This window comes from Pipistrellus kuhlii, unplaced genomic scaffold (genome assembly GCF_014108245.1).
Source record: "Pipistrellus kuhlii isolate mPipKuh1 unplaced genomic scaffold, mPipKuh1.p scaffold_m20_p_11, whole genome shotgun sequence".
NCBI classification, from domain to species: Eukaryota; Metazoa; Chordata; class Mammalia; order Chiroptera; family Vespertilionidae; genus Pipistrellus; species Pipistrellus kuhlii.
In genome coordinates this window covers 51,288,745-51,309,577 of record NW_023425416.1, presented here as the reverse complement: position 1 = coordinate 51,309,577, position 20,833 = coordinate 51,288,745, and the positions used below count along the sequence as shown (strand labels likewise).

At 68.9% G+C, this 20,833-nt stretch overlaps 1 protein-coding gene across 9 annotated transcripts in view; it reads right to left on the bottom strand.

Annotated features, from left to right (window-relative positions):
- CACNA2D2 (calcium voltage-gated channel auxiliary subunit alpha2delta 2) overlaps positions 1–20,833 on the bottom strand; it is a 94,399-nt gene that overhangs the window by 25,995 nt on the left and 47,571 nt on the right. For all 9 annotated transcript variants that reach the window (XM_045579551.1, XM_045579549.1, XM_045579550.1 and 6 more), the window contains exons 3-4: positions 20,459–20,575; positions 1,223–1,282 (exon numbers count right to left, since the gene is read on the bottom strand). In XM_045579551.1, coding sequence (XP_045435507.1) covers positions 1,223–1,282; positions 20,459–20,575 — 177 coding nt within the window. The remainder of the gene's footprint in view (positions 1–1,222; positions 1,283–20,458; positions 20,576–20,833) is intronic.

Sequence of the window (20,833 nt, the reverse complement as noted above, 5' to 3'; positions counted from 1 at the left end):
CCCTCACCCGCCCATGCCCGGCCGGCTCCCTCCTGCTGGCGGGGGAGCTGGCGGATAACGATGGCGCAGGGCGGCGCTGGCGCCGTCACCACCATGAGCGTCACGCACCAGCGCACCTGCCGCCTGGCTGAGTGCGGGACACGGGGCGCTGCCTGCTAACGAGCCCTGGCTTCTCAGTGTCCACGGCTGTGACGGCAGGCCCCTGCCCGTCACGGCCAGGGCGAGGAGGTCGTGACCTGGGACGAGGCGGGGCTTTCTGGCCGGACGCCTCCCCCTCCCTCTCGGGTCCCAGCTCTGACCCTGGGGACTCCAGGACCCACGTCCCCAGGCTGGGGGCGGGAGAGTGGAGGTGTGTGCGGGTAAGGGGACACCACTGTCCGTTTCCCAGAGGTCTATGTGCAGACCTACTGTGTGCTGCTGATCGTGCAGTGGGTTCCCGTTTGGCCCCCGTGGGCCAAGCATCTGTGCTCAGAACTGCTGGGTGCCATCCTCCCCATTTCAGAGGCGAGAAGACCGAGTCTCAGCGGCTCCCAGCCACACTGTCCACAGGGCACCCAGCCAGGCCCACGGACAGGCCCAGACAGGCTTTCCTAAAGGGCCCGAGTCTACGCCTGAAGGTCATTGGGAAGGACGCGGTGCCAGGAGGGGGTGGTGTGCCTTCTGCAGCCTCAAGCGCCCACCTCTCCCTCGGCCTGCAGCTGCGGCCAGGTCCCTGGCAGCCGGCAATGGGCCGCCATCAGCCTGGTCAGCGCCGGGCAGCCCGGAGCTGGGAAGACCAGGACCTGACCCTCTGCTGTGGAGGGGAGACTCCCGCTCCCGAGGCTGGACAGACAGACAGACAGGAGAGCTGGCGGGCTGGGGAGGGCACTGGGGCACCGGGCAGCCAGGCTGGGCCCGCCGGGCCTGTGGCCACCCCCCCCCCCGGAGCGGCATCTCAGGCCACGCCAGGGGGGGACCAGCCGGAGCTCATGCCCGCCCCCTCTCAGGGCAGGAGCAGCTGCGCCCACCCTGCCCCTGGCCGGGCCGCTAACGGCTGGCAGGTGGATGCCCCTTTTAGCACCAGGTCCGAGCGACAGGCCGCCGCCCAGCCGTCCGTCTCACGCGGGACACGTGGCCACGTGGGTGCACGGCAACTGCGACCCGAGTGCAGCAGCGGGTCCTCCAGGGGCGCCTGCGGGGGGAGGGGGAGGCAGGGGCGGGGCGGGGCGGGCGCAGTCCTCACCTTGATGTTGTCCTGCCAGCGGTGGGCTTTCTGGAAGGTCTCTGCGGCGTCGGCCAGTCTCTGCAGACAGAGCACAGGGAGGTCAGAGGCCAGATCTCCCCAGCCCAGAGCGAAACGCCCTCACACGCCTCTGCCCACCGCCCGCCTCTGCCCCTGCTATCACTCAAACCACCTGTGGACAGGATGCCCCCCCACCCCCCGCCCCAGGCTCTGAGCTCCCTCAGGCCCCGCGTCCTCCTTGCCCTCTGACATCTACCTCCATGGTCCCTGGAGCCTTTAAGATGTGGATCTGAGCACGTGGCTCCCCCAGCCTCCACATCCTCAGCAGCCCCCCAGGGCTCTGCACATAAAAGGCAAAACTTTCCTTTTTATAAAAGGCAAAGAGTCGCCCGGCTGGTGTGGCTCGGTGGTTAGAGTCGTTCTATGCACCGAAGGTCCTCAGACCCCATCCCCGGTCAGGGCATGTGCGGGAGGCAGCCGACGGATGTCTCTCTCACGTCAACGCCTCTCTTTCTCCCCTGCCTTCCTCTCTGGAATCAATGATAGAAAAACGGACAGAGCTGCTGTGAGACCCCAGGGGCCCACATGTGCCCTCCTCCGGCCCCCCCCCCTCCCTCCGGGGGTCCCCTTCCCCCTAAAGTGCACCCCAGGACAGGCAAGGCCCCCGTGCACAAGCCTGGGTGCCCTTCTGCAGAGGGCGTGGCCGTGTGGCGCGGGGACACGCATGGTGAACACCGAGTCACATGACTGCTCACGGAGCACCTAGGACACGGCTGGCCCCCCCCCCCCCCGGCCTGGAGGAGGGCGGAGCCTGAGGAGGGCAGGAGCCGGGAGCCATCGCTGCCGCCCCTTCCGGACGCTCCCGGTTCCAGGCCCAGGACACCAGCTGCGCCCCCGCGCCCTGGCCCCGGAGGGGAGACGGGGAGGGCCGGCACCCGGCCTCCCTGGCTTCTCAGGGCCCCGCGGGCTCCGAGGCGGGGGTCAGCCGCTGAGTCGAGAATAACAGTTGCAATAGCCGCAGCGAAAGGATTACGTTTAATCCTCGCAGCCATCAGGCCATTATTATTTTCTCGGTGTTACAGATCAATCAGCCGGGCCGGGCGCCGCACGCGGGCAAACTGCTAAGCACAGGCCTGGGGGGCAGGCGGGAGGGGGGCTGGGCACCTGAACGGCCTGGGGTGGGCAGTGTGGCTGCCCGCGTCCGGTCAGGCGCGAGGATGAGCCGGGGGGAGGGGGGCGGAGGGAGGGCTGGGACCACCCACGGGCAGGCCTGAGGAGCCCCAGGGGTCGTGGGTCAGAGCCTGGACCCTGGGGCCTCGGAGCACGGGCCTGGGTTCGAATCCTGCCTGACCTGAGCCAGTGGCCTCCTGCGCGCAGCGTCTGAGTGCACACTGGACCCCCCGAGCGGGTAGACCCCGGCAGCCCCCTTGCTCCCATCCCAGGAGCTGCCCACGGCGAGTGCAGTTAATCCTGAGGACGGGGGGAGACAGTGCCTCTTCCTCCTCCTCCCCTCCTCACCCCACCCTTAGCAAGACCCTGCGAGGGGGTTCCTCTGTGCCCCTCCGTCCCCGGTGAGCGCCACGGCCCCCGGCCAGGTGCGGAGTGGAGGCAAACGGGGGTGGACGGCGTGTGGGACAGCGGACGCCTGGGGAACCGGCCTGGCAGGAGGGGCCCGGCCGCAGGACCCCGCCCCCGCCCCAGGTGGTTCCCTTGCTGTCCCCCAGGAGAGCAGGCCAGTCACAGGGCCCCCAGATGCTGCTCTGAGCCCACCCCCAACATGGTGTCACCAGGCCCGGGCCCTGGGGGGCGTAGGCACCCGGGTGCCCACCTCCCTCCCTTCCCGCGGGCCCAGTGTTAGCTCTCTGCTGTGCTCTGATAGATACCAAATACAGATTTCCAATTTCCAGAGCTGTTAGGGTCTAATGAGTAAATAATATACATATTTAAAACTGTCTAAAAACATATCTGCATAATTAAAGTATCTGCATAATAATGAAGCAAGGTGCAGCTTAGCGAGGAGGGAGCCGGAGCACACAGGACCCACCATCGGGGCAGCCAGGCAGGCGGCGGGGGTCCCGGCCCTGCCAGCTCTCCTTCCTGCTGCCCTGGCCGGAGTGGGCGCCTGTCCCTCTGCCCCGCCTGCTCCAAGCAGGTCCACCCAGTCAGAGGTCAGGGACCCCCTCGGCCCCGTCCCTGCACCGCCCGTAGCCCGTGGGGCTGCCCGGCACAGGGCCTGCTCCGAGGGTGGCTACCCTGACCACTTCCATCCGACGAGCTCAGAGCCTCACGCCCCACGGCCTGAGGGCAGCTGCTGTCCCCGCTCCCATTGTGCCGGGCTCCGAGGGGTGGGGAGAGGGCATGGGCACGGCCGGGAGCTGCCCGGGACCCAGGGCTCGCGCGTGGCAGGAGATGGAGATGCCAGGGCTTTGCCTTCCTGTCAAATGCACCACCAACACCAGAGCCTCCGGGCACAACTGGCCTTGCCCTCCTGCCCTCCGAGGTCCCTTCTTTATAAATATGTAAAACTTCAGAGAGGGAGAGGGAGAGGGAGAGGGAGAGGGAGAGGGAGAGGGAGAGGGAGAGGGAGAGAAGCATCAATGATGCGAATCATGGACCGGCTGCCTCCTGCACGCCCCCACTGGGGATCCAGCCCGCACCCAGGCTGTGCCCTGACAGGGAAGGCTCCTAGGCGGACGCTCAGCCCCTGAGCCACACCGCGGGGCAGTGAGCTGTCCTTCACGCCCGCCTGGCTCCCGCGATCCGGCCCAGTCCTGAGCCCGGGCTGCCTGGTGCACACTTGTCGCGGGGAGGCCCCTGCCAGGAGCCGCGTCCCCACAGAAAGCAGCGCCGAGCCCCGTCTGCGAGGACAGCGGGCCCCTCCCCGCCATGCCCCTCCCCGCGATGCTATTTTTACACGTCCCCCTAAAACTCTGCCTGAGCGGGCCCTTCTCGACTCCATTAACATGAGGAACCTAATCAGTAATCAGGCAGCTCATAATTTTCTGATTAGCTCTGATTAGGCCCAGCCTCGGGGGGAGAGGGAGTGGGGCGCTGGGATTGCTCGGTGGGGGGCTGGCCCGGCTGGGGGTGCAGGGCAGGAAGGGGCCCCCGGCCCCGCTGTCTTCTGTCCGGGGGTGGGGGCGCGACGGGAGCGGGGTCTTTCCCTGGTTGCCCTGGGTGACAGGGGTCAGGGAGCACTGGCAGGTCGGGCCCAGACTTTCAGCACCATGGACAGAGCAGGAGGCTCGCTCATCAGTCCACAGAGCCAAATAGCAGCAGGGCAGGATTAAAATTTCTTTGGAGAGCCACATTTTTTAAACTTAAACTTCTTCTAACGCCACTTCTTCAAAATAGACTCGCCCAGGCCGTGGTGTTTTGTGGAAGAGCCACACTCAAGGGGCCAAAGAGCCGCATGTGGCTCGCGAGCCGCAGTTTGCCGACCCTGGGGCTAGGCTCTCTGGGCCCCGCTCCAGGGGCAGCCCTGGGTGACAGGGAGAGTGACAGGGCACTATTTTTTAATAATATATTTTTATGGGTTTTTCACAGGGAGGATAGACAGTTAGAAACATCAATGGCCGAAACCGTTTGGCTCAGCGGTGGAGCGTCGGTCCGCGGACTAGGGGGTTCCGGGTTCGATTCTGGTCAGGGGCATGAGCGTTGGTTGCGGGCACACCCCCGGTAGGGTGTGTGCAGGAGGCGGCAGGTCGGTGTTTCTCTCTCATTGACATTTCTGGCTCTCTATCTCTCTCCCTTCCTCTCTGTAAAAAATCAATAAATTAAAAAAAAAAAAAAAGAAACATCGATGAGGGCGAGATATCGATCAGCTGCCTCCTGCACACCCCCTACTGGGGATGTGCCCACAACCAAGGTACATGCCCTTGACTGGAATCGAACCCGGGACCCTTCAGTCCGCAGGCCGACACTCTATTCACTGAGCAAACCCGGCTTTGGCAAGGGCCCTCTTACCGAGTGCACAGCAGGCAGGGTCGGGCTTGAAGACCGCGGGAACCTTGAGGCTGGGGCCCTGTTGCCCGGTCCGGGAGCCCAGATCTGCATCGCCCAGGCGATGTGCCGTTAGGGGCAGACCTGGGCCTGTGCGGGGGCCTCCAGGCTCTGCCTGAGACCCGTTTGCCAGCTTTACAACTCGGGCTCGGCTGGAAGCATCTGCTGGCTACGCTCTGGGCCTGTGGAGCCCGGACCCTGGGCCCGGACCCTGGGCCGGGCCTGTCCGGAGCCTGGGCTGACTCATGTCCCACCCCGCGGCCTGTCCACGGGCCTCCCCCACAGGCTCCGGCTTGCGGGGCCACACCGTGGAGCCCGGATCAGGTCAGGGCAGCGTGGCCCTGCCTGGCCCAGGTCTGGACCACAGGGCACCACCCCTTGTTGAAAGCGACCATCAGGTGGCCTCTGGGGAAGCGCCGAGCGCCAGAGGCGGCGGGCACCGCTAATGCCATGTAAATGGCACGAAGGCAATCAGCCCGCCTCTCAGAGCTGCCCCCCCCCGGCCGCAGGCTGGCTCACTGTCTTTCCTGTCAATTTGCATCTCATTACCCAGAAGGCTGTGCTCGCCGGAGGTTAAAGGAAAAAAAGAATAAAGCAGACCCCACTGAGCCCTGCCTCCCGAGAGGGCATAGCCCCGGGTGGGACCGCTGCCGGTGGACTGCCCCACCAGGTCCCCCTCACCATTCTGGCAGAGCCCCGGAGGGTGGGCTAGCTTACTCCCCGATCAGCGGCCACAGCGCCCCCTGGGGCACAGCCAGGAGCTGCGCATGTGACACGGTGACGGCTGCCTGCCCCCCTGAACCTTGATCACGGCATCTCTGAACCGAGGCCCTGGTGGTCCCGACGGTGCGGCCGCAAGGGGGAAAGGCGGACGATGGGAGGACACGGGCATCACGGCTCCCTCCGGCTCCACACGGCCCCCGAGCCCCGGGGCCCTGGTCATCACCCGGAGGCGCCATTCCCATTCCGCTGCCCAGGACGCCCAGCTGGCGGGCTGAGCAGGAGGCGGCGGCGCCCCACGTCGCTCGGCCGTCTCTGCCGGCGCGGACGCCGGGGACTCCCCCGTGGCTGCCTGGGCACCGCCCCGGGCACTGTCTGGCCCGGACTGGGGGCGGGGGGCGGGGCGGGCGCCAGGCAGACAAAGGCCTGAGGGTGAGGGGCGCAGCCGCGCCGAGGGCACGCCCGGTAAAAGCCTGGATCCTGGCTGCGTCCGCGGCCGCAATCAGCCGGGATACGCGGTTATTATGCGGGGCCGAGGCGGCCGGACAGCGGGAGCCTTGGTGACGGCGGCTGTCAGAGCCGTGGGACGCGGCGGCCAGCGCTAATGGCCTCTGCAGCCGCTGCCCAGTGAGCGGAGGCGGGCGGAGGCCCCGTCCCGGCGGCAGGGCTGCCCCGGGCAGGAGGGCCCCCCGGCCTCCCAGGTGCCTCGGCGCCGGCCGGGGAGGGGGGCCGCGGCCGCGGAGCACGTGCCCCACTGTTTGGGGGCATCTCCCCCCCCCACCTCCCCCTCTGCCCCTCCCCCAGGACGAGGGGCCGGGGGTCTGTCCTCTCCAGTGCACCCCCGGGGAGGGGGCCCTGCGTCCCCGGGGAAGGGACCCCTGGATCCTAGCTGCCGAGGCCCAGGGCCGGCTTTGGGTGGGAGAGAACCTTCCGGACGGACGCGCAGAGGACTCAGGCCTGTCCTGATGGTGCTTTCAGCTCTGCCGGCCTCGGCCCTCCCCCTCCCCCGGTGAAGTGGGAAATGGCGCCCCCCAGGGAGATGGATGCGTCTGAGCAAACAGAGCCGGGTGTGCTGGCCACGGGGGCTTACTTGGGGGGGGTGTCACCGAGGGAGTGGGGGCCGCCAGGGGCCGGGGTGTGGGCCCCGGGCTGCCTGAAGAGCACCCTACAAGGAAGGCCTGGCCTTTCCCGGAGACGCCCTGGGCCAGGTGCCCGAGTGGGGCCTGGGCAATGAGCTCCTCACCTGGAAGTGCACTGGAACCCGGCACCAGCCCGGCCTCACAGACCCTGGCCACAGGCCACCCGGGCCTTCCTCATGCCCAGCCTGTCCATTCACCCCGAGAGTGGCCCCTACAGAGCAGGCCCAGCCCCGTCCCCAGCCCCTTTTGCAAGGGGGACACTGAGGCTCAGGGGGCTGCCCAGTTTGTGGGTACAGCTCTGAGGCGGGTGGGGGTGTCCCGGTCAGGGGCCCTTTCTGAGCAGGAAGGGGGCCAGTGGCTGGCTGAGAGCAGAGAGCATCGGACGGGGGACACCAGGGAGGCGGGAGAAGGACACAGGGGGCAGGAGAGCTGGTGGGCCTGAGAGAAGCCTCCGTTTTACTGAACGACCTTGAACTTGTCATCCAGGTGACCTTGGAGTTCCTGCCCCCCCCCCCCCCCCCAGCACAGGCTGCGGCAGAGGAGGCAGGAGAGGTCCCGGAGGAGGTGGGTAGTCGTGCGCCTGGCCAAGGTCACCAGCCAGCTCCCCTCCCCCCTGTGCTCGCCGGGGACAGCAGTCCTGGGGGGAGGCTGCATTTGAATGTGTGCTCATGTATACACACGAGCGTGAGAACACACTGCGGCCACGAGAAAGCACACGTACGGGAACACGTGAGCATGGGGATCACACGTGTGCGCGTACATGCTTGCTAACACGTGCTCCGCTGCACTCCAAATGGGAGGCGAGTCCTCACCTCTGTGTCCTGAACTCACCCCCAGGCCCGGGGGGGGGCGCAGGGGGCTCCCCGCCGTGGTGAGCATGGGGGCTCAGGGGCCTTGGCTCCCGGACCCGCAGCCCCTCCCACCTGCCCACGCAGGCCGGGACCACCGGCCTCACTTCCTCCTCCCACGAGCACCCCCCCGTGTCCACGGTCAGCCCCTCCCAGCCCCCTCTGCAGGCCACCCCTTTGCTGTGTGTTATCCGCCCAGTCACACCCGAGGACGGAGTCAGCGAGAGGGTGACCCAGGCCCTTCTTCCTCTTTCTTCTTCTTTTTAAAAAATCCTCACCCGAGGGTATTTTTTCCATTAATTTAAGAAAAATTTTTTTTAAGAGAGAGTGGGAGGGGGAGAGAGAGAGAGAAGGACATCAGTATGAGAGAGTCACATCGACTGGCCGCTTCCTGCATGTGCCCCCACCAGGGCTGGGGACTGAACCTGCAACGGAAGTGCATGCCCTTGACCGGGAATTTACCAGTGACCCTTCGGACAAGGGACAACACGCTGGCCCTGAGCCAGACCGGTCGGGGCCCCTTCTCTCCACAAGCATGTTCGCGGCCGCAGACGCCGACGGTCAGACCGGCCCACTCACAGCGCAGGGAGGAGCTGTACTCGCCCCCATGCTCCCCCCACCCCCTCCGCAGCCACAGCACAGCCAGAGCCAAGCTACAGCCGCACTCGCACCAAGGACATCTGTGCACGGATTCCCCCCCCCCCCGCCCCCACCTGCCCTCAGGCGCCCTCAGGAGGCAGGTATCACTCAGGGGCCCACAGTCCACCTGTGACCAACACAGCCCCGGGGGCGAGGCCGGTGCTGCCGTCCAGGTGCCCGGAGGCGGCTCAGAGCACCCCACGGCGGCAGACCTGTGGGACGCGGCACCGGGCCACACCTCGGTCTGTCCGTCCAGCCGCCGAGCCCAGGCCTGCAGCCCGCTGGCTTGCACTGGCCGCCCCCGTGTGACCAGTGACCCCAGCGCTGCCGGCGGCTCCGGCCTGTCACCCGGGCGGAGACCCGTGTGGGGATCTGAGGCCGGGAGGAGGGACATTCTCAGAACTGGGACCAGGTGCCGGCTCCCAGACCCTGCTCCTAGGCATGTCTCATCTCCTCCAATGAGAGCACAGAGCACTAGCAACTTTCCCTTTTCCCTTTGGCCACCGGGAGGCTCAGGGTCCACCGGAGACTCAACCGGGCCTGGGCCTGAGGCGGCGGACCCTGGCTCTTTTGTCTCATTGATGGTTCACAGTCTGTGTTTTGCTCCCTGAAGAGCCTCCGGATACTTCGCTGAATGAACTGGGGGACAAATCACATTAAACTGCACTCCTCACCCTACCCCTCCCCCCTCCCCTGGGTCCAGGAACCCTGGACGGGGGCAGGAGGCCGCAGTGCCCTGTGGGGTGGCAAGCCAGCTTTTTGAGGCCCAGGAAAGACACGAATCTGAGCTGTACCCCGGAGACCCGAGCAGCTCTCTCCCCAGCCTCAGTTTCCCCCTCCCCGTGCCCTCGGCTGCTCTGCGGGGCGAGACGGACGGAGGGAGGCGGCAGGGCCTCCTCGGAGCACCACCCGCCAATGGGCAGGCGACATCTGGCAGCACAGCCGTCTCCCTGGAAAACGAGCCGCTTCTTAGTGAGATAACGAATCGCTCCATTTAGATCCAAATTAACCTCCCAATTACCCCGCTTCCTTCCACATTTCCCCAGACCCAGATCCCCCCCTGCCCGCTCCCCGAGGGCCTGGCCGCAGCCAGCAGCCCCTCCAACGGCCACGTTTTTCTTCCCTTTCTGGGAGGTGGGGGTGGAGGTGGGTGTGGGGGTGGGGGTGGAGGTGGGAGTGCGGGTGTGGGTGTGGGAGTGAGGGTGGGATGGTGGTAGGGGGCGGGGGGTGGGGGTGGAGGTGGGGGTGTGGGTGTGGGGGAGGGGTGGGATGGTGGTAGGGGGCGGGGGGTGAGGGTGGAGGTGGGGGTGCAGGTGTGGGTGTGGGAGTGAGGGTGGGATGGGGGTAGGGGGCCGGGGGTGAGGGTGGAGGTGGGGGTGCGGGTGTGGGTGTGGGAGTGAGGGTGGGATGGTGGTAGGGGGCGGGGGGTGAGGGTGGAGGTGGGGGTGCGGGTGTGGGTGTGGGAGTGAGGGGTGGGATGGTGGTAGGGGGCGGGGGGTGAGGGTGGAGGTGGGGGTGCGGGTGTGGGAGTGAGGGTGGGATGGGGGTAGGGGGCGGGGGGTGAGGGTGGAGGTGGGGGTGGGGGTGGAGGTGGGAGTGCGGGTGTGGGTGTGGGAGTGAGGGTGGGATGGGGGTAGGGGGCCGGGGGTGAGGGTGGAGGTGGGGGTGCGGGTGTGGGTGTGGGAGTGAGGGTGGGATGGGGTAGGGGGCGGGGGGTGAGGGTGGGGGTGCGGTGGGGAGAGTGGGAAGCCTGATGCAGCTGCTGCTCAGAGGAGTGGGATTTTACTTTACTTTTTAGCTCGCTCTTTGAAATAAGGATGCAATACGGGATCAGTTTTTGATGACAGTGAAGTAAAAGGGGAAAATAGCAGCTATTTTCTCCTCTGAGCACTCCCTCCTTAATGGACGGTGCCACATGGTGTTCCACCCGGAGCACAGAGCGGGCACCTGGTCGGCCAGAGGCACTGCAGGCCCTCCGCCTGGGGGCGCTGGGCACCCCCTCCCGGTGAGGAGGGCTGCCAGGGCCAGGGCTGGAGCCAGGAGAGACCGGGCCTCCGGCTCCAGGCCGTCTTCCGGGCTCAGCGCTGGGGCCTGAGACCCGCCTCCCCTGGCCAGGCCCGGGGGCACCCTCCCTGCCTGCGCCCGCTGGTCTCAGCCGGGAGCCCAGAGCCGGCCCGGGATGGGTGCTGTTAGGGCCATCACGTCCCACCCAGACCTGCTTCTGCCTCTGCCTCTGAGTGAAACAGGGAGCTGGGCTGGGCTGGGCTAGGAGCTGGTGGGGTGCAGAAGCGTAAGGGGGGCACCCAAGCAGGGGGAGTGAGGAGCCGCACCCTGGGCTGGCGGGGCCGGACAGTAGGGTATCCAGCGCTTGTCTCTGGACAGAGGGCGGGGTGAGGAGGGGGCGGGGTGGGGTGGGGTGGGAGGCTGGGTCTGGGGGCGCCCTGCAGGAGGAAGCGCCCTCAGGGTCATTGACCTGGAGCCAGGCCTGGGCCGTGTGGAGGCGGAGCCTTCGCCGTCCTGAGGAATGCTGAGTCCCCGCTCCGGCTCCCGGGAGCCCAGGCAGGGCACAGGCCCCTGGCCGGGCCGACCGAAAGCACAGGGGTCTGGCCAGGCCCCCCCAGGGACCCACTCCACCGCCCATTCCCCACAATGCCCTTCGAAACTCGGGGCACCCCATCGGCCGTGTGCGCCCTGGGCAGCCTGGCCCCCTTTCTGAGGCCCAGGAAGCCGAGCCGGACCCCGAAGGCCCCGGCAGTTCTCCTGTAGACGGTGCGGTCACGCCAGGCAGACCCACAACCAGCACAAGGTCACGTCCGCCCCCCACGCGCCCGCAGAGCCCACGGTGAGGAAGACACGCAGCCAAGGGCCGGGCAGGCGCGCCCCTGCCCGGGGCTGGTCCTCCGCGGCCGGGACGCCCCTCCGGAGCCGTGTCCCTGCCCCCGCGCAGAGGCCCGGGACCAGCATCCCAGCCCCAGCGACCTTCCCGAGTCCTCACTCAAGGGCAAGGCTGCGCAGGCGAGAGCAGGCCCCCCCGACCCGTCTCCTCCGGGCCACTCCGCACCGCACAGCCCGAAGGCCCCGACCGGGAGCGGGTGCCGGGCTGGGCCGTGGCCCCGCGCCCTTCTGCGGGCACCCGTGGCATCCGTGGCCCCGCGCCCTTCTGCGGGCACCCGTGGCCCCGCGCCCTTCTGCGGGCATCCGTGGCATCTGTGGCCCCGCGCCCTTCTGCGGGCACCCGTGGCCTCGCGCCCTTCTGCGGGCACCCGTGGCATCCGTGGCCCGTGCCCTTCTGGGGGCATCCGTGGCATCCGTGGCCCCGCGCCCTTCTGCGGGCACCCGTGGCATCCGTGGCCCGTGCCCTTCTGCGGGCACCCGTGGCCCCGCGCCCTTCTGTGGGCATCCGTGGCCCCGCGCCCTTCTGCGGGCACCCGTGGCATCCGTGGCCCGTGCCCTTCTGGGGGCATCCGTGGCATCCGTGGCCCCGCGCCCTTCTGGGGGCATCCGTGGCATCCGTGGCCCGTGCCCTTCTGTGGGCACCCGTGGCATCCGTGGCCCGTGCCCTTCTGGGGGCACCCGTGGCATCCGTGGCCCCACGCCCTTCTGTGGGCATCCGTGGCATCCGTGGCCCGTGCCCTTCTGTGGGCACCCGTGGCATCCGTGGCCCCACGCCCTTCTGCTGCAGATGCTGCCGAAGCCGCCGCCGCCACCCCCCTCCCCGCCGCGGCAGCCTCGGAAATAATTAGCAATTCTGCGCCACGAACGCCGGCCGACGGGGCAATAAACGCCAACATCTGTCAGAAGAGCGCGCTCCCACGGAATTGCCAAGAGAAACATTTTTCTCCTCGTTCGATTCACATTCAAATCGGAAACGGCCCCTTCCCGCCGGCGCCAGGCCGCGGGCGCGGGGTCCGGAGCCACCAGCTGCTCCGGGGCAGACAGGCCGGCCGAGAGCGATCCCTCACTCAGAGAACAAACCATTTATTCAGGAACGGAGAGGCTTTGGAAGTGACGGGCGGCGGAGGGGGGAGGGGAGGGCGGCCGTCCGCCTGCTGCTGTGCGTGCCCGCGGGGCGCCCCCTGCAGGGGGCCTCGGCGGACCTCCCACCAGGGAGTCAGCGCTCCCGTCTTCACCATGGCCGGCCTGGCCAGCCGCCCGGTCATCACCGGGCCCTTCCTGGTGGTCCACCGAGGCTCCACGGAGCGAGGGAACCCAGCCCAGCCGGCTCTTCCCCAAAAGCCTCCCCTCGGCCTGCAATTCCAACTCCGGCCTGCAGGAGGCGCTGTGTCCCTGAGCCGAGCTGGGAACACTACATGTGAGAGGCGCTGGGAGCCAGCTGGTGACCTTGAGGCCCATGACACAACCCGGGCTGCATCTCCCTGACCAGTAACGCCGAGGGTCACGCCCGCCTGGGACCGCGGGCTGGGGGGTGACCCCGAGGCTGCGGCAGCCGACAGCCCTCTCCCGGGAACACGGGGCCTTCCTACCGGCGACGAGGGGCACGGGCTGTGGCCATCCTCAGCGCTGGTGGGGACAGCAGGCCGGGCCCTCGGAAATGCCCTCCCCGCCCCCCGCAGAGCCAGGGAGCCAGGAGGGTGGCCCAGCTCGGGGGAGGGAGTTGGGGGGGCAGCCAGGCCCTGCTCGCTCTGGGTCCCCCACGGAGACCCAGGAAGGCCTGACCTCCACGCCCGCCCGCTGGCCCCTTCCTCCTCCCGCTCTTCCAGGAGGAAGACCACGGGGAAGCACACCTCGGGGGGAGAGAGGGGAGTGTTTCCGATTCAAAGTCGGAGAGAATTCACCTCTCAGGGGAGCTGGAGCAGAAGGCGGGGAGACAGGGAGGCCGGAGGGGGAAGGGAAGGGAAGGGAAAGAAGGCGCACCGCCTGCCGAAGGCCCTGAGCCCCGTCCTCCACCGGCTCCCTCCCACGGCTGCAGGGCTGAGCCTCTGACAGCTCCCTGTGCCGATGGGCCCGGCAGCCTCCACGTTCCCATCCGGGCAATGGGTGGGAGGGGAGCAGGGTGCTCAGCAGCGCGGCTCCCGCGGCGGCTCCCTCTGCCCGGCCCCACCGCCTGCTCCCAGGGAGGAGGAGGAGGAGGAGGAGGAGGAGGAGGAGGCTGGTGCCCTGTGGCTGCAGCAGCCATGCTTGGTCAGGGTCAAGGCCAAGGTCACATGGGACCCATTGGGGGCTCCATATGTGCCCTGTCTGCAGTCCACTGTCCCCCTTGCTGCTGGACCAGGCCCTGTGGGAGGACAGTCCACCCACCATGAGACCTGTTCAGGGGCAGATACAGTGAAGATCGTTGGGGTCCCGTTACCCTGGTGTTCGCTGCACACCGGCTCCAGGCTCGGCCCATCAGGCACGGCCACCTGGGCCGACAGAGGCCACCCGGGACCTGCCTTCCGACCGCCCCCCGCTCAGGAACCCCTGGGCCTGAGGTGTGTGCACGTATGGGTCACGGGGGAGCCCTGTGTGCAGGGGTGGGGCCCCAGCAGACCCGAGGGGGCCCCGTGGCCATAAATCTCCCAGCTCCACCCTCCCACCCTCTCCGGGGAAGGAAGGGCGGAGGGGAAATATGACAGATGCGGTATTTTGCAAAACGAGCTAATTGCATGGCAGTCACACGGGGAGATGCGATTAGAGGAGAACGTTCGATAGCCGGGCCTGGTGTGCTCGCGGGGCCGGGGAGGCCCGTCAGCCGGGCACGGAGGCGGCGCCAGGCCGGGGGGCGGCGGCCCCTCACTCCGCGGGCGCACAGCTCCGCCCTGGGCCACTGGGAGCCAGGGCCTCCGCTGAGGAGCAGCGTGCGCAGGGACACCCCCCGGGCACGAGCACACGGCCCAGGACAGGGAAGACCACCCCTCTCACATGTTCGCCCCCACTCCCCGCCCCGCCCCCGCCCCCTCACTCTCCCTCATTGCCGGGGGCTGTGTGGGGGCTGAGCCTCGTGCTTGTGGGAGCCGTGGCCATGCCACTGACTGGGCTGTCCCTCCACCCAGTGGCTGAGCAGACACGCCCTTTCTGATTCAGTGACCGGCACTTACGCTGGCCCAGGACGGGCCCTCCACCCGGCCGGGGGCGGGCACATCCGCCCCCCACTTCATGGCGCCCCACTCCCCAACCCTTCGGCCCGGGGCAAACCCGGTCCACAAGCCGCCCCGGCAGGCCCTGTGGCCCCCGGGGCCCCAAGCCGAGGAGCTAAAATACAAGCTCAGGAGGGCTTCGGGCACCCAGGGCTCGGCTGGGAGGTGTGACGACGCTCAGCTTGTGCAGGGACACGGGGACTGAAGGCTCCCACCGCTGCACCCACCCACCCGGGTCCCTCCTGCCAGACCATCCCAGATGGCTCCTGGGGGCTCCCCTCTTACTCCGCAGCCTGTCCCGGAACCCCCCACCCCGGTTCCCCTGGGCTGGAGTAAAACTCCACACCCCAATCCGAACTCAGAGGCCCGACCCTGCTCTCCTCCGCACTCTACTTCTGCAGCCACACAGGACTCTGCCTGGTCCCCGTGACCAGGTGCGCAGGCCAATGCTCTAACCGTTCAGCCACCCCAGCCAGAGCTGGCCTTCTGACCCTTGACCCAGTTGCCTGGTCTGTGCCCCGAGGCCTCTGCCTCCTGGGTGGCTCACCCTCCCGGCTCATTTCTGGAAAACCTGCCGATGGAGTGTGTGTGTGTGTGTGTGTGTGTGTGTGTGTGTGTGTGGTGTGTGTGTCTCATTCCAGACGCAAACAGGATTAGAGGCTCGGCCTGCGGCCAGCTGCTCTGGGTCCGAGCTGGGGGACAGCCTTGGCTAAAGGCGAGGCCTGTTCCCTCCGGGCTCGGGGCCTCTGATCCGTCTGTCTGCGAAGCCTCCCCTCAACCCGGCCCAAAGCTACCTGTGTGTCTGTGCCCTCCCCAAGCCCCCGCCCACCCCCAGCCCACGCCTGCCCAGCTCACACCCGATGTCAACTGCCTGCTCAGGCCCCCGAGTCCCCCCTGGAGTTCTGCCCCGTCCAGCTGTCTGTCTGGCCATCTGCCTGACCACTCGGCCTCCGCTCCTGGGACCGCCGGACTCTGACTGTGAGCGCCGGGAGGGCAGGGCCGGGCTGGGACCGGGGAGCCGAGAGGGTGCTGCCTGGCAGGCGGGGAAGCCCCAGCTCAGCCTTCAGAGGCCGGAAGGCCGTGTCTGCCCGCAGGCTCCCCAGCGGGGCCGAGGGGAGGCGGTGTGGACCCTCCGGAGTCACTCCCTGCTGGGGCTGCCCTTGCTGGTCCCACAGCTGCCAGCCCGGCCGGGCGGTCCTGCAGTGGACGGGGCGGGTGGACAGGGTGGGTGGGGGCCCAGGGCGGCGGGCGGCGGGGCCTGGCTCCTCCGCTATCTCCCTAGCTGGGCTCCAGCTGGTGTTGACACAGCAAACATGCGGCGGCTCCCATTCGCCGGGCGGCGTGGGCAAACACAGGAGGCGGCACAAAGGCCACGCGTGACCAGCCTCCCAACACACTGCGAGGCCCAGAGCAGGGCGGGGAGGGGTGGGGGGGCCCAGAGAGGGGGGGGCGGTGAGGCCCAGGCAGGGAGTGGGGAGCGGGAGTGGGAGCGAGAGGGGGGTGGGGCGCGGCCCGGCGAGCTGTCCAGAGGGGCGGCTGGCGTGGGTCCGCACAGCCCGGGTGGGGAGCAGGGGGGCGAGGCCCAGAGCGGGCGGGGGGGGGGGGCGCGGCCCGGCGAGCTGTCCAGAGGGGCGGCTGGCGGGGGTCTGCACAGCCCGGGTGGGCCTGCACGCTGGTGGGGCTCCCTGTGACCCCCACGAGCACCCCCCTGCACCGGGGTCTCCGAGGCCCGGGCGGGAGCTCTGGTGACAGACGGTGAGGCTCTGCGTGCCCCGCACAGGAAGGGAAACCGAGGCCCGGGCGGAGTGGGTGCGGCACAACCTGGGTGAGCCCCCAGTTCCTGGCGTCTTCTCCTCCGAGCGGGTCCCGGCACCCTGTCCGCCGTCCGGAGGGTCAGGCATGGCCAGGGGTTCTTCCGGGGGCAGACAAAGTCAGAACCGGGAGGACTGTGGTCCGAGGCCAATGTCAGACTCCCAGGAACAGCGTCGGCAAAGCCAGGCCGCAGACAGTCCTCCGTCACCACACGCGTGTGCAGGCAGGCAGGCTGACATGCAGGCTGACACGCCTTGGGCCCTCTCCCTCCCTCACTCTCCTCTCCCTGGCCAGATCTCAAGCACCCCTTTCCATCCCCCTCCTCCCCGCCACCATCCACGGCTCCCACCGGGCTCTCCCTGAGCGGATCTGTCCCACCCACCGGGCACAGGGCCGGGAGACAGAGTCTGAGGGCGGACAGGCCCCGGACGAGCAGGCCCCTCCTCCCAGAAACCCCAGGGCCCATGGCTGTGCGAGCACAGCGCCCGGGGCTGGCCGCCCCCTCCCCGCCCCCGCCCCCGCCCCCAGGCTGGGTCTGTGCCCTGTGCCCTCCCACCAGCCGTGGGCTCCCTGCTCCCCAAGTGTGGCTGCCTAGGGGAGGCTGCTGGCTGTGTATTTGCACCCACAGGAATGGGGCAGAGGGCGCCTGGCTGCCGGGGGGCCGCCTGCAGGAGGGCGGAGCCAGGCTGACAGGTCAGCTCCTCCCAGACGCAGGTGTGAGCCCTGCCCCGCCTCTGTCCCCTCCAGCCCCCTCCCACGCGGGGGACACGGCGATCTACAGGCCACACTGCGGGGTCCCTCTGCTCCCCGGCTGCGGGGCTCAAGCTGCTGCCTGTCCCTCCCTCCGCCCCTAGGACAATTCCTCCGCCTTCCTGGAAGGCCAGCTCAGACCCCACCCCTCCGGGCCGCTCCTCAGGCCTGCCCTCCCGTGTCCCCTGCTTGGCCCAGTGTCTCCTTGTCGTCCGGGCCCTGGAGGACAGAGGTGAGCCGGGCACCTGCCCGTCGTACCTCAGATACACCCCCCCCCCCCCGGTCTCCCCCACGCAGGAGGATTGCAGAACAAAGGGCCAGACACTATTAAGATCCAATTAAATCTCTCTCCGCGGATCCTAAACTAGGCTGGTCTGTCCCTGTGGCACCTGCAGGCCCTCTCCTCTGCCGCCCAGCACCTGCCCCCGCCCAGCACCTGCCCCCGCCCAGCACCTGCCCCCGCCCAGCACCTGCCCCCGCCCAGCACCTGGCCCCGCCCAGCACCTGCCCCCATGCTGGCGGGGACCCTGGGACGGGGACAGAGCCCCCTCAGCGCACACTCCTCTGGGTAGGGGGTCCAGTGTCTCCCCCATCTCCTCCAAGCTCAGCGCTCGCTCCTGCACTGGCTGACCCCTCACCCATGTCCTAGACCCCCCCCTCGGTGTGGGGGGGTGCAGGCCCACGGCTCCCAGCTGCTCCTGCCACCCTCTTCAGCCCGCCACCCTCTCGGGGTCCCCAGGACCCTCGGGTGGGTGGAGAGTGGACGGCAGTTCCCCTCCCTCCTGCACGGGTGCGGCCACCTCCTCCCAGGAGCTGGCTCCCTCCAGCCCCGACCTGGGGGTCGCCTAGCACCTCGTGCTGGGGTTTCTCCTGAGCACCCCCCCCCCCCCAGTCCCTCCTGGCTCACTGCTGGCCTCTCCCTGCTGGGGTGGCCCTGGGGTCCCACACCACAGGCACTCACCGGGCCGTTCCCTCGTCCCGCCCCCCACCCCCGTCCCGGCGGTGGCACCTCGCCGGAGGGCAGCGTCTGGGCGAGGGGAGATAATTAGCCGAAAACACCGCAATCAGGAGAGGAGCTGCCGCCCGGCGCCCACACACAAGCCTAATGGGTGCCCAGTGCCGCCTCCTGTCTCCGGCGGGAAAGGGAAGGTCAGATCTCTTGATGCCGGGAATGGAGGGCGCGTGGCAGACCCGGTCAGCCCCGCAGACGCACCTTTTAATTGCCCGGAGGCGGGGGGCGGAGGCAGAATCCCCGCCTGTCTGTCCCCCGTCCCCGTGCCTCTCAGCGAGAACCCAGAGCCGCAGCCCGCTAACGCTTAGGAGGCTCCCGCTGGGTGACAGCACAGCCCTCGTCCTCGCCATCCGCTCGTCCACCCCGCCATGAGGCACCGGGGGCCGCCAGCTGCCCAATGCCCAGCTTGCCGCCGCCTCCAGGCAGCCCCGAGCTCACGACTGGCCCTCGGGCTGCAGGGACCGTCCTGCTGGGGCCGCCCGCCGGCCTGTCTGCCCCTCTGTCCAGTGGATGGGGGGCGGGGGCACTGCCCGCAGGGACAGCTGGCAGCATTTGGAGACATTTTTGGCTGTTGCCTCCGGGGGCGTGGCATACGGCTGGCACCTATGGGATGACGCCTACCTCCTACCGGGCACCGAGCAGCCGCACACAGACGTACGGGCCCCAATGCCGGCGACACCAACGCTGGGACCCTGCGAGGGGCAGCCTGGCACAGAGCGCGCGGGGGCGAGCACGGACCGCCCTGTCCTGGCCCGCTCACCCCGCCCCTCGGAGAGCCCGGCCCGGAGCCGTTCCTGAGCAGCCCCCGCCCGCTGCCGGCAGAGCCTCCGTTAACTGGGTTAAGTGGCCATTAGCGCAGAAGCAGGGCGCTGGGTGCGGAAGGGTTTTTAATTTCTCTCTAAATGATGCTCGCTCCCCGGAGAGGCCGCTGGCGGGGGGAAGGCTGCCCGAGGAGCCCCCGGGGCCCGTCCGCCGGGGCCGTGGGGGTGCCGGGAGGGGGTGCCCGGGGCCTTGTCTCCGTGGGTGGTTCCGGGAACCGGGAGACAGAGGAAGGAGAGGGGCTGGGCCCACGGTCACCGGGTCATCACAGGAGAGACCAGAACCCGGCTCCCCCTGGACAGCAGGTGCCACGTGGCCACTGGTGGTGCCACAGAGGAGGGCAGAGAAGGGGGGAGCGTGGGGGCGGGGGCTGGAGCTAGCTCCCCCCACCCCGATCTGGGGGGGTCGCTCTAGCACCTCGTGCTGGGGTTTCTCCTGAGCACCCCCCCCCCCCCCAGGTCCCTCCTGGCTCACTTGCTGGCCTCTCCCAGTCTGAGCCCAGCTGCCCGGATCTCACACCTGCTTTTGCTGGGAGACCGGGGCCAGTGGCTCGCCAGTCCTCAGAGGTAGACTGGGGCCGGGAGGAGAAGGCCGTGGCTGGTGGGAGGGTGCAGGCGATCTGCCACGTCCTAGCTCACCGCAGGCGGGCATGTGCAGGCCCGCAGGCAGAGGCCGGAATCACCGGAAGGAACTCATCCTGCCATTTCGGGGGAACGTCCCCGGCTCTGAACCCACACAGAGCCGTCCCTCGACCAGGAACTGAACCCATGACCCTTCAGTGCGCAGGCCAAACGCTCTAACCACTGAGCAACACCAGCCAGGGCTGTGCGTCCCTCCTTCTGATTGGACTGGTCTCTGACACAGGCGGGGCGGCTGCAGTTGTGCCTCTGCTCCAGGGGGTGGGGGCCCCAGCCAGCTCTCTCACCTCACAGAGCCGCTGTGCTCGGAGTCTAGAGGACAGGCCGAGGCCCAGAGGGAGGCGGGGGACCAGGCGGAGCTGTGGGCAAGCAGAGGCCCGCACGCCTGCGTCACGTGGCCACAGCCTGCCCCGCGGGGCCCTCAGGTTCCCCTCTCGGCCTCCCCATCGGGCCGGCCGCCAGCCTCCAGGCACGGACAGGCCACCACCTGCGGGTGCTGCCCTGGGACGCTGACCACTCAGCAGAGCGAGGGAGGACCACAGGAGGCAGAGGCCCCTCCATCACACCCTCACAGGGTCCCCCAGACCCAGGTCACCCGCGTGCAGCCTCCCCCAGATCACACCGCCCGCTCCCGCCTCAGCCGCCACGCCCTGCGGCCCGGCCCAGCCCGGCCCGGCCCTGCCCGAGGCGGCCGGCCTGCGTCCGGGGCGCTGGGAGGGGAGGGCGGCGCCCTCAGGGGCAGGGCCGCCCGCCGCCCGCCCTGCCCTCGCCGGCTCCTACCTTCAGGGCCTGCACCTTCCGGGCCAGCAGCCCCTCGATGTCGCCGGCCACCTTCTCCACCAGCGCCCGCGGCTCGTTCTCCTGCACGGCGAACAGGTTCCGGTTGTCCCTGTAGATCTGGGGGAAGCAGAGCGGGTGAGGCCGGGTCCCGCCGTCCCAGGCGCCCCCTCTCCCGCCCCCCGCCCCCCGGCTTGGCCGCGGAGACAGAGCGCCGGGTCCGGGAGGGCCCAGTGGCTCTGGGACCTGGAGGAAGGACACAGCCCCGGCCGCAGGGGCACTGGCTGTGGTTGTCGCCCGGGAACTCGGGGTGAATTCGGGGTTCCTCCCCCGGGGCCGGGGGCAGCACCCCTGCCGGCCGCGAGGGGAGAGCGGCGA